Source organism: Melospiza melodia, chromosome 3 (genome assembly GCF_035770615.1).
Source record: "Melospiza melodia melodia isolate bMelMel2 chromosome 3, bMelMel2.pri, whole genome shotgun sequence".
Taxonomy (NCBI): domain Eukaryota; kingdom Metazoa; phylum Chordata; class Aves; order Passeriformes; family Passerellidae; genus Melospiza; species Melospiza melodia.
Window position 1 is genome coordinate 46,431,785 of NC_086196.1, and position 20,155 is coordinate 46,451,939.

At 35.1% G+C, this 20,155-nt stretch overlaps 1 protein-coding gene across 10 annotated transcripts in view; it reads right to left on the reverse strand.

Moving 5' to 3' along the window:
- RYR2 (ryanodine receptor 2) overlaps positions 1–20,155 on the reverse strand; it is a 381,629-nt gene that overhangs the window by 274,987 nt on the left and 86,487 nt on the right. For all 10 annotated transcript variants that reach the window (XM_063151586.1, XM_063151578.1, XM_063151584.1 and 7 more), the window contains exon 2: positions 12,194–12,313. In XM_063151586.1, the coding sequence (XP_063007656.1) occupies positions 12,194–12,313 (120 nt within the window). The remainder of the gene's footprint in view (positions 1–12,193; positions 12,314–20,155) is intronic.

Sequence of the window (20,155 nt, forward strand, 5' to 3'; positions counted from 1 at the left end):
TACTTCTACTTCAGATATTCTTACTAAAGTACAATTAGAGTATTTTCCTTTATGCTGAAAACAGAGTTTCATCTTACAATTTTTCAGTTTTTGCTCTTTGGAAATAGCTTTGATCCTGAAATCTGTCAAAGGTCTTGAGGCCATTTTATTAACAGAGAAGACTATCTTAATCACTTGGATGCTGTAATTCCTGGTAAGGTATTTGCTTTCTGTATAGGTTAAGGGCTGCATACATTCCATCTTTAAATGGATAAGAGGCTTTTTCCTCTTACCCTCCATCTCTTCCCTCTAGTCTCCTTTCTAACCTAAGGACATAAGTCCCACATATCTACATTACTGAGAGCATTTTCCTTTTTATCTCCTTTTTGAAAATTTAAAAGTCTTTGCAAGAGATATAAGTGATATTAGGTAAGGAGCCGTACAACTACACTGCAGCATTGATGGATAAACTTGGTCAATCAGCTCAACTCCCATCAACAACATTTGCTGCTGTAGCCAGAAGCTTAGATGAACTTAATTAATAGTGTATCACCCTAGTGCAGTGAAAATGTGTTCATTTTTAAGGTAATTAGGAAAATTTCATGCTGATTAATAAAAGAAGAAAAGCTCATAGGATCAACAGCACTACAGAGGGTCTAGGCACACATCCAAATTAACAAAAATGTGGTTTGTTTATCTTCATATTAATGCTGAAAATTCTATCTTATTATGCTAATCTTATGGGTATAATTCAAAACTTTAACGTTCCCTTTTATTCTCAGAGATTATGTTGTATTTGTAGCTACTGCAACGAGTAATGGAAAAATCTAGGATGATTATTATCATGGGAGGGTACTGTTGCTTTAGAACCTGGAAGGAAGCACTCTACCCTTAATTCCTGCAGCATCAGAAAGATGACCTTTATAAAACACTATTTTGTCCCTCTCTGAAAAACATACCGGACAGACAAAAGGAAAATCTTCCTAATCCCTGACCAGATTTAATATAAACCAAACACATTACAACAGTCATATTTCTAAGTAGCAACCCTGTAACCTTTCAGGATCAAACAAATAGGGCAGACATGCACATGTTTTGTACCTGTAATAAGTGACACAGCCTGACCTGTGTCAGCGGAAGTTCTTGCCCTGCATAATAACCAATAGGCCATTATTTGCTGAGATTCTCTTACTGTTACATTTATCCCATATCTGAAATCTTCACAGTAGAATTTTCACATTTAAAAGTACATCCAAATAACATAAACACTAATCCTCCCAGAATACCAACTGTTATGAGCAATTCATCTACGTTGCAGTAAACATGAAAAACTATGTCTAAGAAAAGTAAAATCTGCTTATTTATCTCATAAATTATTGACTAAAAAACATAACAGACATCAAATTTTAACTTTTAAGGATTTTGTTGTAAAGTTTTAACTATTATATTTTCCATTGTATGTTGCTGAAATCAGTGGTCAACCTGTGTACCTAAGAAAATCAAATATTGCTCAATGGGGCACTGGGAGTTTACGCTCTGATTCACCTCTGACTTGCCCTTAAATGAAGGAAAGGAGATGCATCATCACCTCTCTCCTGGGCAAGACAGTTTAAAATTATATTTTAAAAAAATACATTACCTTAGAAGATATATACATCCACCTCTGAAAAGTAAAGCAAATCAATCAGAGTTATATATTGAAAGTTTTTTGGTAAAAAAAAAAATCTATATTTAATAATGCAGTTCTTGCAGTTCAAGAGAGACTCTAGCAGATGATTTGGGCCAGGGACAGAAGGATTTGAAAAGTCCTAAAAGCAAACACTGCCTGCCAGGAAAATTCCCGGGAATTAAGGACTTATACTGACAAGGTTCCACTGCTGATAAAAAGTGCAATAATACTTTCAGGAATAAATATCTGTTTGGAAAAAAAAGCTCACCGTGTACACTTAGAAACTGTGGCTTATGTATCAATGTCTAAGTATATAAAGCACCTTGTTGCCTGGGCATGGCACTACATCTGAACATCCACTGCATAATGCAAAAACAAACACTTGTTTTAGTATACAGCCCTATTAACTACCAAATAAAACAATTGCAAGAGTAATTTGTCCTTAACATTCAAATTTTGTTCTTTCTTGGTCTAGGGTGTCCAAATATTGCTATTAAGCTGTTAAGATAAAACCAAATGGTGCTTTAAATAATTTTTTACTTATCATTCAGTAACACACAGAACAAACAGCTTCCACAAACTACTGTCTAGACAGAAATACCCGCATGCATTTCCCACCTGCCTCAGAAGTGAATTATGCAAGAAGCAATAAAGCAAGAGGCTTAAAAATTTAGATATGGTAAGGACAGTCTAAAGGACCTAAACCTGTGGACTTTTTTTTCCTGCAACACTTGAATACATGTTCAGTGAGGAGTATAATGAGGAGGAGTATAGCAAGTTCAGAGATATCATCCCTCCCTGAGAATATGGCATTCGTTTATATCATTGACCAACTTGGAGTTTCTTCCTTTATCACAGAGTCAAGATCATCTTTTTCAAAATTTCACATTCTGACATCAGATAAAAAGAGAACTACAGAACTTTGCAGACACCTATCACACACAAGCACATATCATTTTCTAGATGGTTCTAATTTCAATTTGCCAATACCTTAACTTTCAACTACCCAGGGAAAGAGGTTTCACTCCCTTACTCAGGTCTCTGTCTATGCTGGGGTTTAAAATGACCTTTCAATTGTCTGGTATTGGTTTATTTTCTAAAAAAAAAAAGACAAAAAAATACCACATAATTGAAAGTTCTTCAAAATAACCAAAATTCTTTTTCATTAATTATTCTAAGGAATTCTCCTTTCAATAGACCAAAAAAAATTAGTAAGAATTATGTAGACAGGTACGTGTATCACCTCCGTAATAAATTGGCCAGAAACATGCAAGACAAAAAGGAATTATTTTGCCAATCTGAGCTAATGAAGACTTACATTGTCATTATTCTATGATGCATTTTTCAAATGTATCAGCCCAAAGGGGCTTAATTTATTGTTAGTGTACTTCAGATCAACCAAATCAAATATCAAATATGGTACTCAAAGCTTATTAAGCTTTATTCTTAAAACAGCTAATCAAATTAGGCATGCTTCTTATTTACAAATAAGACCTTATTGCAATTTGACTTAAATTTCTATTGGCCTTTTTATTTGCTAATACTCAATCAACTTACATACACTAGAAAGAGAAATTCTGTATTGATGGACTTTCTAATTTATTGAATAATGGGCACTCAAATGGTTTCTTAGAAAGTCAGTTCATATTTCACATTGCACTGAGTAGAATATTTGTTTGCTTTCTGGGACCTCTGTCCAAACTTCTCATGCAAGTCCTGCACTAGCACTGTTTCTTTTTCTCTCACAGTACTCAAAATGTCACAGATTTGCAATTTTCCTTCATGTAGAAATAGCTTGTCCCTGCTGTTTCCTTTAAAGATCAATACATACCTTGGCTGTTTAAAGGATCTTAAACTATCAAAAATAATTCATCCTACATTATCTAAAGCTATTTGAACAACTCTTGATTTTGATCTGCAGTTCTGTCAATTATTGCCTTATCGCCAGCTGTAAACTTTGTACTGCGCAAATATAATTGGTCAATACTAGGAGAAACACCAAGAAAACCTGAAATTCCTAAGTCCCTGTTATCATTAAAAGACATTTAGATGTGGGATAGAAGCAGAGTTTGAAGTATTAAGGGAACATTGTATCAGATGTTTGAAATTAGCCCAGTGACAATAGTTTCCTGATTTTTAACCACATGTAAAAAGTCATTGCTCATGAAAAGGCAACACTTTTGTGCAAGGTGTCTTCGTAAGTATGCCAAGAGTACAAACACCTGGAAGATGGAATAAACTTCCCACTTCTAAATATATTCTTTATATCCAGTAGGGAAGAAAAAGAGAACTTGGAAGGAGTTAAAGCTCCATAAAATCCATTAGCATTATTCACATACTCACATTCATCTCTATTACGTACAGGTTTTCAAACAAACAGCAGACATTCAGCAGTTATTCAAAAACAATTAAACACTCAGGAAAAGCAGCCTGAACTGTAACCTTGAGCATTTACGCATAATCTTCAGGAGCATAATAACTTATTTTACCATCTCACCTGTGTTTTTTTAATGCAAAATAAAGCAACTGTTCTTTTGTTTGTGAAACCAGAAAAAGTTAATCTTGTATTTGTATATGGTAACCCAACAGTCAGCACTAGGAAAGTAACTAAAACGACTTGCATTTGGGTTTCAGACACAGGGTCACAAAGCATACATCTTCAAACTCCAAACTACTTCCACTTGCCCAACTTCCCACATCCAATTCAGACTATTTATAAACTATTCAGACTATTTATAAACTAAAACTCTTAATTTAATGATGAAAATATTCTTTTTATGATAGCAAACTACAGCATTCGTCAGTTGCTTCAAAAGCACAAATAATCTTCCTCCTTTTTCATGGGGAAGAAAACAGGAGGTAAAGTCTAAAATCTTGAAAATCACAACCCAAAAGGTCTGTCTCAAAACGTCTTAAGAAATAAACAAAAAAATATTTTATACTCTTTTTTCCATTTTGTTTCAGATATGATCAATATTAGATACCTCAAACACAGATTTACTCATTATTAGGCCACATTTCTTTGCCCTTATTTCTGAGAGCCCATTGGGCTAAGATTATTCGTAGGAGTCTGCTGAACCAAATTTAGACTAACAGCTCTTAAAAATACTGAGTACAAAGCAGCAATACCATGACTTAAAGTGCAAAGAAGGTACAAAGCTAATTTGGAACTGCTGTTTTAGACAAACATTCATCTAAAAAGCTTAAAATAAGCACTTATACTTTTATGTGTTCTTAGCTTGAAACACAGATTTGTTAATGTTTTTTCAGGTTTTCAGATGTGTAGCTACATATCAGTCTAATTAAAACTCAAATGACTGCTTTGTAACTACTCTGCATGTACTAATGAAGTACATTTCCCTCCAACCCTTGAGAGAAAATATTTAAAATGCTGAGCTCCAGGGGACTTGGCAGAACATGCCAGCTGTGTAACCTTCTGATGTTCAGTTTCCCAGGGTAAGGCAGCAAGTCTGAAGCTTCTGGGGTGAGCTTGCACTGAAAAGCCAGCACTCTAACTTGCATCAGACATGAATGTACCCAAATAAGAACTCCTACCTCAAAATATTTTTGATTTCCTCTATATATCACTTATTTATCTTTCAAGGAGTTTCTTACTGTATTTTACTACAGTTACTGCATTTGGTGAAGACGAGTAATCTGTTTGCAGTCCTTAACATATAGTCCCAAGATTATTAAAGAGTCACAAGGTTTGTATACTAAATGGGGGAAAAGCCAAACCCAACCATCAGAACCCATCAACTGTGCACTTGGATGAAGGCACTGCTTTGAACAGACTGTTCAAAATGCAAATAGATAAACCGATCATGCAATGACAGCAACTTTCCTTTTTATTAGGAACTGAGCTAAAAATGTTAGGACTCAGAAAATAAATCACAGCAAACTGGCAGGCTTTTAGAAGCCTCTAGAAACTTACCAAACCAATTACAGGACTGTACACCACATATCTGACTTCATCTGATCACAGTGTTTGTGTTACAGCCATATCTCAGACAAGATTTTTCACCATAATATCTACTTCTTTTTACATTTTAATCTTTAAGTAATAAGATGCCTAAACAGTTACTGGGATATACAGTTATAAAGGAAAACTGATTTAATGGGATTTTTCAGGTTTTCTTCACTTATTTTAGACCAGAAGTGCAATTCCTACATCTGTTCTACAAAAAAAAAAAAAAAAAAAAAAAAAAAACAAAAAACACAAATGAAAACAAACACCAAAAAAAAACCCCTACACAAAGAAAAAAGACCCACATTATATGTGGGTTTGTAAACATTTAGGGTTTGTTTGTTTTTAACATACATTTAGATAATGATGAAAGCTGCAAACCACATTTCATCTGGAGAAATTACAACTCATGTTTGGTTCATTAAATTTCATAAATTTTATAACTTTGGGCTAAGTTTCTTGAATGGATGGTCTATGTCACTATTAGTGTGAAACAATTCACTAATATTTTAAAAATGAGATTTAGAAATCTTTCTTGCATTGTTTTGTTGCTAGCAGACAATGAAATGATGCATGCATAGATATCATATGTACTATCCTTTCATTCAGTGCCATCACTTGGAGTATTACCATCAACTAAACTCACCTACAATATTACTTTGATTCTATCTTTCATCTTTTGTCACTGTATGTTCAGATTACATGTCATGAACTCAGCATATTTAAGAATTCAGAACTTTCCTTTGGAGCTGTTTTTCCAGGTCCTTTATCGATTTACATATTTCTAAAATACATTTTGACTAGAAAATCCCAAGTACACAATACATTTAAAGTGTTATAATAAAACTCCATGGGTTCCAAATAACAAGTATTAAGCATTCAAGGTTATCCCCAAAACCAGAGAACTGGCCTATAAAAATGTCTTACTTTTAAAAATATTAAGTGAGTGAGCATCATTTAAAAATAAACTCTTTTCCATTCATGAATGTAGTTTGAAGACAGGAAGAGTTTTAAATTCGTATTTTGTAGCAAATAATGTCTTATTAAGCTAAACCTCAATGTATATCTCAGGCAAAACCAGATTTGATAAAAATATTTCTTTAAGATCAGAAATAATCCATCCCTGTATGAATTTAAAACTTCAAATATCTGCTTCAACAGGAGATATAATGAAAAATGAAAATACTAATGTTTCACAGATTGGATCTATGATTATTACACTGTTTAGTCTGTGGTGACCTGCTTGATATCACAATTTTGTTTTCTTTTTAAAAACTACCTGAGTTACAGGGGACAGTACAAATATTCTGTATTACTATACCTAGTACCAATGCCCACAATTTTCAGCTGATACAAAAGCCATATTTCCATTGCTGCTTTACAGCCATGGAGATCTGACAGTGTTTTTCACAGTCCAAATGTTTCATATTCATTTTAAATTATTTCATTTCCATCTCAATAAACATTTATGTTGGTTTCTGTGTCTAATTTATGTATGTCAAGTAGGCCAAGTAACGCGCAAATACACATAAATTCTCTCCATTTAAATTATTGAAATCACCAATTTTAGTCAAAGTTGGCTAAATGTAGTCCTCTGAACATAAGATTACATACGATTAAATGCCATCTTTATCATTAAATGTGAATAATCATTTTGGCAATATGACACAAAAGCAATTTAAATGGCCCTAGAGGTGCAGCTACAAAGCCCTGACAAATTTTTTTACTTATTAGAAAAGGATGAAGTGGAAACTCATGTACAGAAATTAACCACAGCAATTACATTAAAAAAAATTCTACCAACCACCTTACTAAATGACATATTCACAGAGTGACCCAATGTAAACACAAGCAAACAATACTGATCTAATTCTGAGAACGGACCAAATTTTTAACTGCTCAAAAAGTATCTGCTTGCATCCATATGTTAATAGACAACACATGCTTTTTTATCTATTTGGATTTACACAATCAAAAACTGTGCACAATGCAGATACTGTTTCTCAGCTGTCAGAGAGAATTTCAGACTCAGTCTCTCTGGAGACAGATTATTTGTCTTGGCCACTGAGAATACGTTTGCTGTAAAAGACAAAAAAAGAAGGCAACCCTTGCCTTCAGATCTTACACTCTGGAAGACAAACAGAGAAAAGATTTTTTCTCCCAGAGGCAATCAGGGTACAGGAGTTCAGGCCAATGTTCCACCATTCAGGATGACACCCTTCTCCAGACACGTCCATACATAATTTGACTGCTGGCATGGAAACAGCTAGCATAAATACCTAAAGAATCATACTTCCATGTAGCCTTGTCTGTGCCAGGTATAACAGTCTCCAGTTCCCCTCCCCACATTGTCCTCTTCCCTTTAAGCATAGTCACCTGTCCAGCTCCAGCCAATTCATCTGACTAAAAAAAAAAAATCTAATTATTTTTATTTGTCAGCACAAGAAGCAATATGTCACTCTTACCATCAGGCTTTATTTTCTACTCCCTTACACAACAGTAGCATCTAGGGGGCAACAAAAAATAGAGCATCACTAACATACTCTGGATAATGGAGTCAGAATTCTCAACCAACTGGCATACACCAAATCTGAAGAACCATTCCACTCTGATACAGAAGAGACTCTTCAAAAGCAAAATGGAAAATAAGTTATCAAAGTCTTCCATTTGAAATACCTCCTTAACTTTACAAATAGAATTATTATCAGTTTCTGGACTCTGCTCTCAGCACTGAAACTTAGTATATGTAAAAAAGATCAAACCTTAGGATCACACACTGCACTGCCTTCTTGCCTTCTTCAAAGTTAAATGAAGGGGAAAACACAAAAAACCACCAAAAAAAATTGGGTGGCCTTTTTAGACCTTCAAAAACCCTCACTATGTTATCCTCCCCTCTCTCAAGTTCAAATTACAGAGACTTCAAGAGGGAAAAAAGCCCCACACATAGTTTTATCAGTACTTTTTAATGATGTAAAGTAGGGCCATACCTCAGGGCATAATGAAATGAATATGATTTTACCACCTGCCATAAAAACAGGGAAAAAACCCAAACCCTTATGCCATTTAGAAAAGCATAACTTAGCTTTCAATGTTCTGCTCTGCAGTCATTCACAAGGGATCAACACCACTTTTGTGACTGACCCAGAGCTGAGTATTATTCATTCTGCACTACGGACAGGAATAGTTCTCAGAAGCTGTTAAAACACAGTTCCACCTTGTTTCCTTTTCGGCAATCCATGCATTATTTAAGTCTAAAGAAAAATTACTTCCCAAGCAAGACAACATCATCTTTTAATGAATAGACTTCCTCATATGACCAATATGTTTATATAAAGAAAGCAGCAACTAACATTCAAATGTAAAGAAAGAGATCTCACTGATCTTGAGATAAGTTAATTCATGTTTTAATAAAAGAGATGAATTTAAAAGTACAGCAAGCAATGATGAAGCAAAATTACCTACAGACAATTGCCTAAACAGAAGTTTACAGGTCTGCTGATTTTGGCTGGAGTCGAGGTAATTTTCTGCCCACTGGCTGGTACAGGGCTGTGTTTTGGATTTGTGCTGAACACAGGGTTGATAATATAAAAATGTTTTTGTTATTGCTGAGGAGGGCTTGCACAGAGCCAAGGCCTTTTCTGCTTTCTCAGTTTTACCCTTCTGATTCTCTCCCTGGTCCCAACCCTGATCCCACTGGGGGAGTGAGCAGGCACTCTGTGTGGGCTTTGGCTGCTGGCTGGGGTCAAACCACGACAATGAGGCTTTTGCCTTTTTTTCCTGACAGCCATCCCTTATTTTCTTCTTCTTCTTCATGAATAAAAAATTCATGCTATATATATGACAAAACTTGCTGAAGAAATAACCACATGAGATAAGGAAAGTAAGCATTTTAAATTTTGTCTTCAGCATGTCTTCCTTGTTTTGTTCTTGCTGCTACAGCTTTTTCAATGTTAAAAATTTTTGATGGTTTATAAATCTAATATTGTTATACACTTGACACTTCCAACCGATTCCTAGAAGATCCCTTTTGAGACACATTTACTTTGAAATTGGTAGAAATTGAAATAGAAATATTTTTTCTTGAGCTCTGTCTCTACAGATGAGGTAGTCATGAGTCTATCTTGAGAAAGCCTGTACGTTTTATATTCAGGACTGTCTCCTTTTAGTAAAATTACACATAATTTAGACCTGATGTCTTGTTTATCTCTTATCTTGCTCTTCAATATATGGGGTCAATTAGTGCAAGGCTGCAAATTGCTCAATGTCAAGACCTTTCTGGTCCTCAACCCTCTCCACCAGCAAGCAGGCTGAGGTCACAAGGAGTTGTGAGGGGACACTGCCAGGACAGCAGACTCCAACAAACCCAAGGGATATTCCAGACCATACGACCTCATGCCCAGGAGGGGAGATGAAAAAGCAAGCAGGGAGTGATCAGAATGACAGCATTTGTCTTCACAAGCCACCATGATGCATCGTAAAGCCTTGCTTTCCTCAGGATGAACACCTGGCTGCTCATGGGAACAGGTGAGTGAACTTGTTTTACTTTGCCTATAAATCTTCTGCCTTATCTCCCAGTGTTATTGCTGTACAGAGATAAGTATTAATAGTCTGCTGTTAGCAAATTATTCTCAGATATATCTTCAATTTGAGCATTACTTAAGTAGTGTGAATTATTTAGTGATCCTGGGGCAGGAAAGTGCACACAAAGAAGTTGTGCTAATAAAACACCAGCTACACCATGAGGACCCACATCCTGAAAGATACTGGAGAAAAGCACAGCATAGCAACAAGCATTCTCAAAAATGCAAGTCCAGGATGATAGCTGAAGTCTATTACTCATGTGTGGCCTATTACTGGTGCTAGGGTTTGCATCCCATCCTTGATCCCTGCGAGTAAATCAGATGCCCCACTATGATGTGCATTAAAGGGCATCACAATCCCAGTCTACCTGGAAAACAGCCTCTTAGACATGCATTTTAACAGGCTCAAGAATTTTGTTGGAACTATTTTCAAATTATCACACCTCTTTGAATATTTCCTATGTTCCTCCTTATATAATGCAACAGTAACATGCTATAGATACAGACATGAGGGATAAAAAAAAATTTATTTACTCTTACTTATAGTCAACTTTGCTTTAAGGATTTGATAATTTTATGGCTCCCTCAGTATTTATATCTACGAATGACTTCAGATGAGTTCATCCTAGCAACTGTCAGCCCTCAAAATTTAAACCCAGATGAGCTCCATGGGCTTTCTTTTTTTTGTTTTTTTTTTTAGCCCCAAAGCTCATGAAGAATGAGCAGAATACAGATTGCTTCATAAAACAAGGAGAAAAAGCAGCATCAGCAAACAAGCATACAAAACTGATATGAAATCTACACTGTATTACTTAAAGACAGGAATATTCAGGAGTTTTATATGGGAAGAGAGTGACTGTAGATCTAATATCCAAACCTACTGAATGATAAGAAATTCATTAAATAAATCTTTCAGGCCTCACAGGCAACTAGAACTACAACCACTTCTATCCTAGCACATTTTTATTGTTAAAAAGATTCATTTAAAACAGAGCAGCATGAATTACTTCATCAAGATCACCGCTATTATAATGAATCATTAATATCCTAGTGAAAAATTTATTATTATGAATAATGCATTCAAAATGATGAGACAGAAAATGAAGCATTACTCTGTGAAGTATCAGAGAAAATCAAAGTGATGTTATGAAAGCTGGCAAGATAACCATCATTTTTTGTTCTAAATCTTTCTAGATGTCTTTTCAGATACTTTACCTTTATTATATTTTCTTGTTGAATATTTATATTTTAACTAAAGAAAAAAATATGTTAAACAACATTCTTCCCTTTCTATGAAAAAAATGTCCAAGTATATCCATTTCTTTGTCCACAAAACCACTTCTGCCCTCAGGAGGCCCATTTTTGTCTTCATAACACTTATTTCAGCATATGTGGTTGTGAAACACAGTCCCTTCTTTGCAATAAACAGCACAGGTGTTTTTTGAAACTATCTACTGCATATATACCAGAGTTGGAGGAGGCTTAGATAAAGTGTGTTAGATGAGGTAATTTTGATAGTTGCACTATGCTCAGATAGGGAATCAGGTCTCAAAGTAATAATCATTTCAACATAAATGACACAGAATAAAAACTTGCTACAAATATAATAATTGCTTTCTTTTCTGTGAAGTTAGAATCAGAGCAATCAACTTGTCCTTCAATTTGCAGTACACAAGTTGCTCTGTGGCTTACTGCAACTGAGTTGAGACAAGCAAAATAACAAGCATATTATTTGGGGTGGCCTTCTGCAGCTAACTAGTTTAAAAGTAAACTAGTTTTAAAGTAAATTAAAATAAATTGAAAACACCACACTAGAGTCCAGCCAAAGGACAAATGAAAAATTATTCTTTTAATGGGCATTAAATATTCCTTTTATTCTTGATAGACCTGATTTGTCCCTTTTCCCTGACAGATTTGTGTATATTACATCAAATCAAGCAATGTTACAACTATCCTTGCTTCGTGACATGAAATGACAATTAAAACACTCAGTGGTACCTTAGAATTAGATGTGGATTCCAAAAAGCAAAGCCTGTTGCCAAATCCTTCTGCAGCAAGACACAATTTCTGTTGCTCCTTGTGAACGGTTGCGGTACACTGCAGAACCACTTCATCATCCTACCAAAAAGAAAAAGCAAAAAGAGAAATAGGGTTATGTTTCTGACCCAGTAAGACCTATGGAAGCTTTTAGAAAATCATTGTTAAATGCATAAACTGTTTTCCCTGAACACAAGCAGAATCAAACCTCAGCATATTTTTTATTTTGAATTGTAAATGTGAGAAAATTAATTAAATAATTCTAATAACTGCATATGTGCTTTTTCCATTTACCTGTCCTGGTAATAAAAGTCACAGCAGGAGATTTATTTTAACTACACAGGAATTATTATTTTTTTTCAGAGGTCAGTCATACAATGCAAAGAAGTAGAAAAGCTTCAAAACAATTAATTGATGGGTACCACATACATGTGAATTAACTTGTTTGTGGATATACTGCACATATTCTAGTTAGTGCAACTTGCTTGGAAGGCTGTAAAGGAATAAGTAAATAAAAGAAAAAATATTCTTCCTATCTTCAGAGTAATTTTGTACATATAGTTCATAAATTAGTGGTTTTTGCAGTAAGTTGAAAAGCATATTCTTGTGTAAATAAAGGATTTTACTTCCAAAAAGCTAGTGCCTACTCGCTGCTGCTCCTTGTAAAAGCTGTGGAGAGAACTACCCACAGTTTCTTAAAGAAGGAGATGTGGTGACTTGCTGAGGCTTTTGCAAGCAAGGAAGACTGTGATAGAAGATAATAAAAGTATGATGACTAAGCAGTGTGCTGAAGCTTATCACAGAAAGTACTAACACTGTCTTATACTGATTTTAATAGACTTTATGAACTTTCCAATTAAGTGCTCTGTGCTTATCCTAATGTGCAAGCATATAAAGACAGACAGGAAATACTCAGAATTAAAAGGGAAAAGAAGATATTGGAACAGCTGTCCCATAGCTCTGCTCAGTACTTCAGAGAAAGAAGGGTCCAGGAGGAAGCAATGATATCTTGCACACAGCAAAGCAAACAGTGTGTTCCTTAGTCCTTAACAAGTATCAACTAAAATTTTACAGGACTAATTCCGTGTGGTAATAGTTCAAGATTTTATCAACAAGCCCTAAAAAACACAGGCAGACCCTTATTTAAATCACAGTTCTTCTAAGTAACACAATCAGCAGCTTAAGAATCTCTATAGAAATATGGTTGCAGTTAAAGAAAGAAAATTTTGTTGCTAGAAAATGAGTCTATTTTCTAGCAAGGATTTTCTGTTTTAGAATAGAAAAAATAGTATCTCCCTATGCATTCTGCCAATTCATTAACGAGTTTCCAATAATAAATTTCAAATGAATGACTACGAAGAGTCCACATTGAACTCCGTAAATAAAATTCAATAAATACAACAATAAAGCTACAGGATGAAGCATGCAACTGGAAGCAGAACAGGCTGAGACTTCAAAAATGCAGACATTAAAGCAGGAATGTTTACCAAAGGAGTTGTTCTTACAGGCAGTTTGCTACAGAGGGACATTCAGAAAAGTTCATCAAATTAAATGAACGCCTGAATTTAAATTGAACTGAATAATTTGAAGCCACCCATAAACACTCATCCTAAATTAAGCTAGTTTTTCATTTGTTCCATTTACTTCACTCAAATAATTTAACTAGACTAAATTAAATTGTATCTCAATCTGAAAAGAACAGGAGCTTACATAGGGTTTAATCGGACACTCAAAAAAATTAACATCTGTTACCTTTTTTAAATTGTCCCCATATGTAAAAGGTAAGTATAGGTAAAGCAATTTTCCTTGTATACCAGCAAAAGTGCCCATGCTGCAATCCCCAGTCAACTGCAGAGGTGAAAAGCAATAGCTGCTTCCAGTCAGGCATTGAATCCAAACAACGCAACACATGCATACGTTGTTGGTGAAGCTCAGAACGTAAAATCACAGCTAACAAAGAAAAATCCCTGAAGGCCAATATCAAGGATGGAAAAGACCACACATACAGACCTAACAGCTTTGTTGTGTACTCTTTGTAAAAGTAACATCATCTATTAAAATCCAGAGCATTTGGGGGGAAGAGCAAGTGGTTGGTTGTGTTTATTTTTTAAAGGACTAAATTATTACTTCCTAATCTTAATTACATTTGATTCAAATAAAGTTTCCTTTCAGGTTAAAAATAGTGGTGTTAGATTGAAACTATATAAATACACTCTCCTTCATCTTTCTCTTCCTAGCCATTCTTCCTGAAGTAACCACCCCAGCAGAATCAAAATTTCAGAAACCCTGTCACCATTGTCCTAGAATTGTCTCCACAAAGCATCACTAAAGAAGATTCGAACATTGTACCTCCACAACCAGAAGCAAACAACATAATCAGGCTACTTTTTACTGAAATGAACCACTAATTTTGTTTTGTATTGCCCCATTTTCTACCATTGTAAGCTAGGTTTTTAGAGAACATCTGAAAAGTGTTTGACATACCCCATCTACAAAAATTACTGCATGCTCACAGCAGCAAAATGTAAGTTGGTTTGGGGCAAGTCCCTGACATACTTAATTTTAGTTTATGATCTAACGTATCATACCCTTCCCTGTAAATCAATTAACCTCAATTACCAGGCACACATATCTAATGCAGATGCTGACTGCCAGTGGATTAAGAACAGGAATACAGCAAATGCTAAATTTCTTGACACACAAACTTACTCGATACATTTTGCAAACATTTTCGTCTTCCTTCTCTGCACAGTGTAGGGCATACACAGATTATTTTGTTACATACTTGGCAAACAAAAAAAGACATTTTATTAATAAATGCTTACAAGTTAATGAAAGTCAATCACTCTCCCATACCATTTTCCAAAGTTTGTTTCTGGGTTGGTAAGACATGTTCATGAAAAGAAATCAAATTTCAATTCTGTTATATTTTCTTTGTTTTCTGTGGAGATGTTCATAATAAATGTTCTCTTAATTCAGGCCTCAGAGTCACAGTGTTGTGGAACTTACTGTTCTAGTCCAGGTGGTGTTGAAACAACTGGCACAGAAGGTTAAGGAAGACGTGATGCCATTGTCAGATCACGTGAAAGGTAATTACGGATAATGAGTGTCACACACACACAGAGCTCTAAGTTACTTTGCATTTCGGTGCCCATCATTATAGAATTGTCTAATATAGGCTCCACTTTAGATTCAGTCTTCCAAAACTTACTGACTATGTGTTCAGAAGATTTCCTATAGATATTCAACTTGATTGTGTTGCAGAATTATTTTAAGACACATAATTCCATTACGTTTCTTTAAAGCAGACTGGTAAGTGGGTAAGCATCTCAGCAGTGTTTTTCTAAACCTGTTTCCAAATCAGCAAATGATAAGCAGTTTCAGTATCAAGAGAGTTAAAAATGCAATATTTCCTTTTCTTAAGTCACACCACCAAAGAGACCTTCAAAGGAGGTCTCTTTGTTCTTGCACTACAATATGCATCATACTAAATGTCTATTAAAGAAAAATATCTTTCAGATATTTTTACATCTTGAATTATGAGATGTCTCAAACTGCTTCATTCCTTCCTATTATCTTCTGATATTAGATCATCATCACTTTTCCTGTCAGGTCAACATAATTTATAGTTCAAAGGTCTGTAACTGTAGCCTTCAAAAGTTAAGCAAATACATCAACTCTCTTCATATATGATTGAAATTCAGGGTAGAAGAGGCAATGCAAAGTTCCTGATCATAATGCTGGTGCCTTTTAAACACATCTGAGAACATTATTTAATATCGCAGTAAACTAAACAGACAAAGATCTGAGAGTTCAAGAAACCAACTTCAAGCACAGGTGTTTAATGCTAAAATGTAATCACTTGTACAAACTTTTTATCCATATGGACTATAAACTCTTGGACAGAGTGTTTCAAGACATGTAGAAGTCTGTGCATGTCTGTGCATAGCTGCACTGACAATATGAAGTGCATAGCCAAAAGAACAAAACCTAGTCTTTTGTAATACAGTTATAGGTCTTTGCAATAGATCAAGATAACATACTTTGATAAAAAATAGCATGTCTCAATAATTTTGAAATGAGTTTAGTATATACCTAATTTCATTAAAATGCAAATAAAAATCAGTACCTATATGAACTTCAAATTTATTTTAAAGTTCATATTCAAAACAACCACAACAGATAAAGATTATACAAAGTTTCTCATAGTCTTGAAAAAGCTTCAGTACAGCTTGGAAGAAAGAGCAGTAGCACAAACCCAAAATCCCTGCAGTCTTTTCCACTGACAGGTATTTCTACTGCTCTTGTTTTGCTGATTAATCATCACTTTGGTAAACATCTGCCTGTTTCCTCCATGGAAATTTGAAATGTTACTATTTCCATCCCAATTCCCTATCATCATAGCAGCTTTCACTAGTAAGTCCAAAGACACTGCTTTGTCTTGTATTTTTCCAGGGTGTGGATACTCAAAGAAGAGGCATCTAGAGAGCAAGGGAAAGTAGGTCCCAAAAACCACACAGATTCTGTGCACACAATTATCAAATGTACAAGGAAATGTCAGTCTCTATAACAAGAGTGGAGCACAGTGCCAGGTGTATTACATTTACTGCATCTAAGTGTGAATCTAACTTGGGAAGCTGTCCATTTAGTTTAGATACTTTAATGAATGATTCTTCTATCCATTCTCATTCATCCTTAAGTTCACAATCTGAGGTGCTTCATGACAGTAAGGAATTCAGAAGAGCAGTAATTAATCTCCTTATCCCAAAGATAAGGATGTGAAGAGCAAAAAGGATACTATCTAGCTACAGTAACAGAGCATGCCTACAGGAAGACAGAACTGGCACTCACACTGCCCAGCTGGCTGATAACCTGAGCCAAAAAGGTATTCTCCCCCCCAGGTTTGAGGACTGAAGCACCATCTCTATGAAGACAGGACTGGAAAGTTGAGCCTGTTCATCCTGAAGAAGAGAAGTTGTGTAGAGACCTAATGGCAACCTTCCAACATTTCGATGTAGATATGTGTTTGTCATACTGTTCACACATATATGCATGCATATATTTCCTTTTAATAATCTTACTGTGTCCTATTAAACCCTGAAAATTTTCATCTCCCATGTAAAGTCAGTTTTGACTAATCCTTAACCTTCTCAATGTAGTTCTATTAAAGAACAAGTGTCTGGCAATTCCCACAGGTGGGCACATCTACAGTGCAATAGCTCTTAGTACCTCCTCAACATGGATGCATCTGGGATTTAGAGGGAGAAGTACTTGCTGTGCATTTTCCTGGAAACCTGATACTTGTTGGTTTGTTTGGTTGGGTTTTTTTAAAATACCACATTCATCATGTTTGATTTTATTTTATTTTTATTCTGCACATTGTAGTCCTTTAAGCTTTTAATCATTTCACATACTTCTATAACTTCTGAATTCATTCATATCTGGTAATGGTTTAGTGGGGAGTTAAAAGATTGAATAATTTATTTTTTTTCTCCATTCTATGGGAATGCAAAATACATTTTCCTACAGTATGTCATTTTCCTATTTTACAAACTATCCCATTACTACCTCTAAGTGTTTTACTTTATCCATGCAAGAAAAGCAGAGTATTGGAGCCTCTACTCTTGCTACAATCCTCTGCAGAAAAAGGTGAAGACAAAGTAGCAATATACATGAGTAATACATTTATTTAGAAACACTGTATGCTCCAGCCTGAGGCGCTTAAACTCATCACATCATGACTATGATGTTTGTATTTCCCTTCCATTTCGTGACAAAAACAGGCAACCATTTCCAAGTATCTTCCTTGATTTTAGATTTTATACTTTATATTTTAATTCTTTGTAGAGAATGCAACAAATAACACGAGTTATTACTAACCTAAATAAATTTCTGTGCTCTTCACAATCTGATTATACATAATTACCTCTCAAAGATATAATGCTGACTCTGTGTTTGTGTCCTGACAATACATCAATTCTGAATAGAGAACAGAGAGTGTCACATTTACAAAATTCAACATCCAAAGATTAAACTTTCTAAGTTATGCTTGTACATTCAAATTCCTACTGTTGTTTTTTATGACAAATACTGCAGTTAGTGGAAAGTTTCCTCAACTTCCATATGCTATAAATCAGGATCTCAGGACAGACTTTATTTCAGTATCTCAATTTTTAATAGGTCACAGAGGCAGAGTTCTGCTTCACTGCATCCAATTTACTGTTCAGCTGTGCAACTGAACAGTGCAATGGGAACAGGTGCCACACATACTTTAATCTATTTTGTAGATTTACAAATAGAAGTTTAGCCAGTACAAATTGCTTTCTGCCTAGGGAAACTGTAGAATACTTCTTGACTTACAAACTTCACCTCAACTTCCCTTTGTCTTGTTGGGATAAACACTAGATTACAGAGTAGAATAAAAGGTTTGAAAGGCCTACAGGCCATCAAGCACAAGACTCACAATTGCAGACAACTATATGCTATATGCTAACAGGATAATAGGGTCCACAAATCAATCCCCTAAGATGATCCTAGACATCTCACCAGCAAAAAAAAAAAAAAAAAAAAAAAAAAAAAAATCAGATATTACTTTTTTTATGCTAGGCATCTGAGTAACATACACAACACACTTTGAGTCTTGACTGAAGTCCTACTGGTTGCCCCAGAGCTTTTCCTTCTGTGGTGTTTTTCCTTCTCCGAGTCCTTGCAGACAACAAAGAGAAACCAAGATTTATGAAACACCACGTACATAACATGCAAGAACTGTGATCTGCAGAGATTAAATAGCTTTTCAACAACTTTACAGAGGACAGCAACAGAACACTCAGAGAGTAGCATTACTGTTAATTCTATTCTTGGCTAATCAGCCAGTCAAACTACCAAATTTTAAATACCACTTTAGGACAATAAAGCTTCTGGCAGCTGAAGAGAAAAACTGTGACAGAAGTTAGAAAAGGTCACAAATTTCTGATGACTCTATCTGAGCCTGAACCACAACTACACTACCTCCTTGGTTGCAGATCACCATTGCAATAGTGCAGTTCAGCCATTTTGACTCTTCATTTTGCATAAGGGAAGGACAGAGAGGAAAAAAACTAATGATACCTACAGAAAAAAAAAAAAAAACCAAAAAACCAAAGGAAAAATTCAGGAATACTGCTGGGATGAAGTCTGCTTAGGTGGTGGGAAAACTTGGCAACACTGGTATTTTTGTCACTAAAACATGGAAGAGGGGACAGTTTAAACTGGTTCTTAATGAATTAAAGAAATAAGCATTAGACAGTTGGGGGAAAGTTTTCAGAAAATAAAGCATTTTTATAGACCTGTTTAGAAGCCTAATCATTACAAGACTGCAAAAACTGCACAAGAAAACGTTTTTCAGGATGATTTATGCATAGTTGAACTTGTCTTAGGATGAGAAGAGGAGATGACGTTTCTGGTCATGCAATTCTAAATGGTCTGAACATGTTTAATTGTACATGTTTTAGTTTTATCCTGTAGGAGGAGTAATTTCCTAAGAATTCAACCTTATTCCAATGGAATCCTCCTTTGAGAAAGAAAACCCCAGGCAGAACAGATGGAATTCCAAAGGACCAAATTAGCTAGTATTTCTCAATACAGGACTATGAAGCTGGCTGCTAGTACAATAACCATGTTACCTCCTCCTCCTTCCCCAAAAAATTCTAACTTAGTCATCAAAACAATATGCAACATAACAGCAATGTCATAGCAATCTGCAGGACTAAGGACACATGGCAGAAAAAAAATAAAAAAGGAAAACCAAACCTGAAGAAAACAGCCCATGTTGAGTCACATAGATTCCTATTCTGTACTTGTCAGAAAAAGTCTTCATTAAAGAACAATGACACAAAGAGCTTGTCTGAAAGCAAACACTAAATACAAGGGAAAAAAACTTGTTAC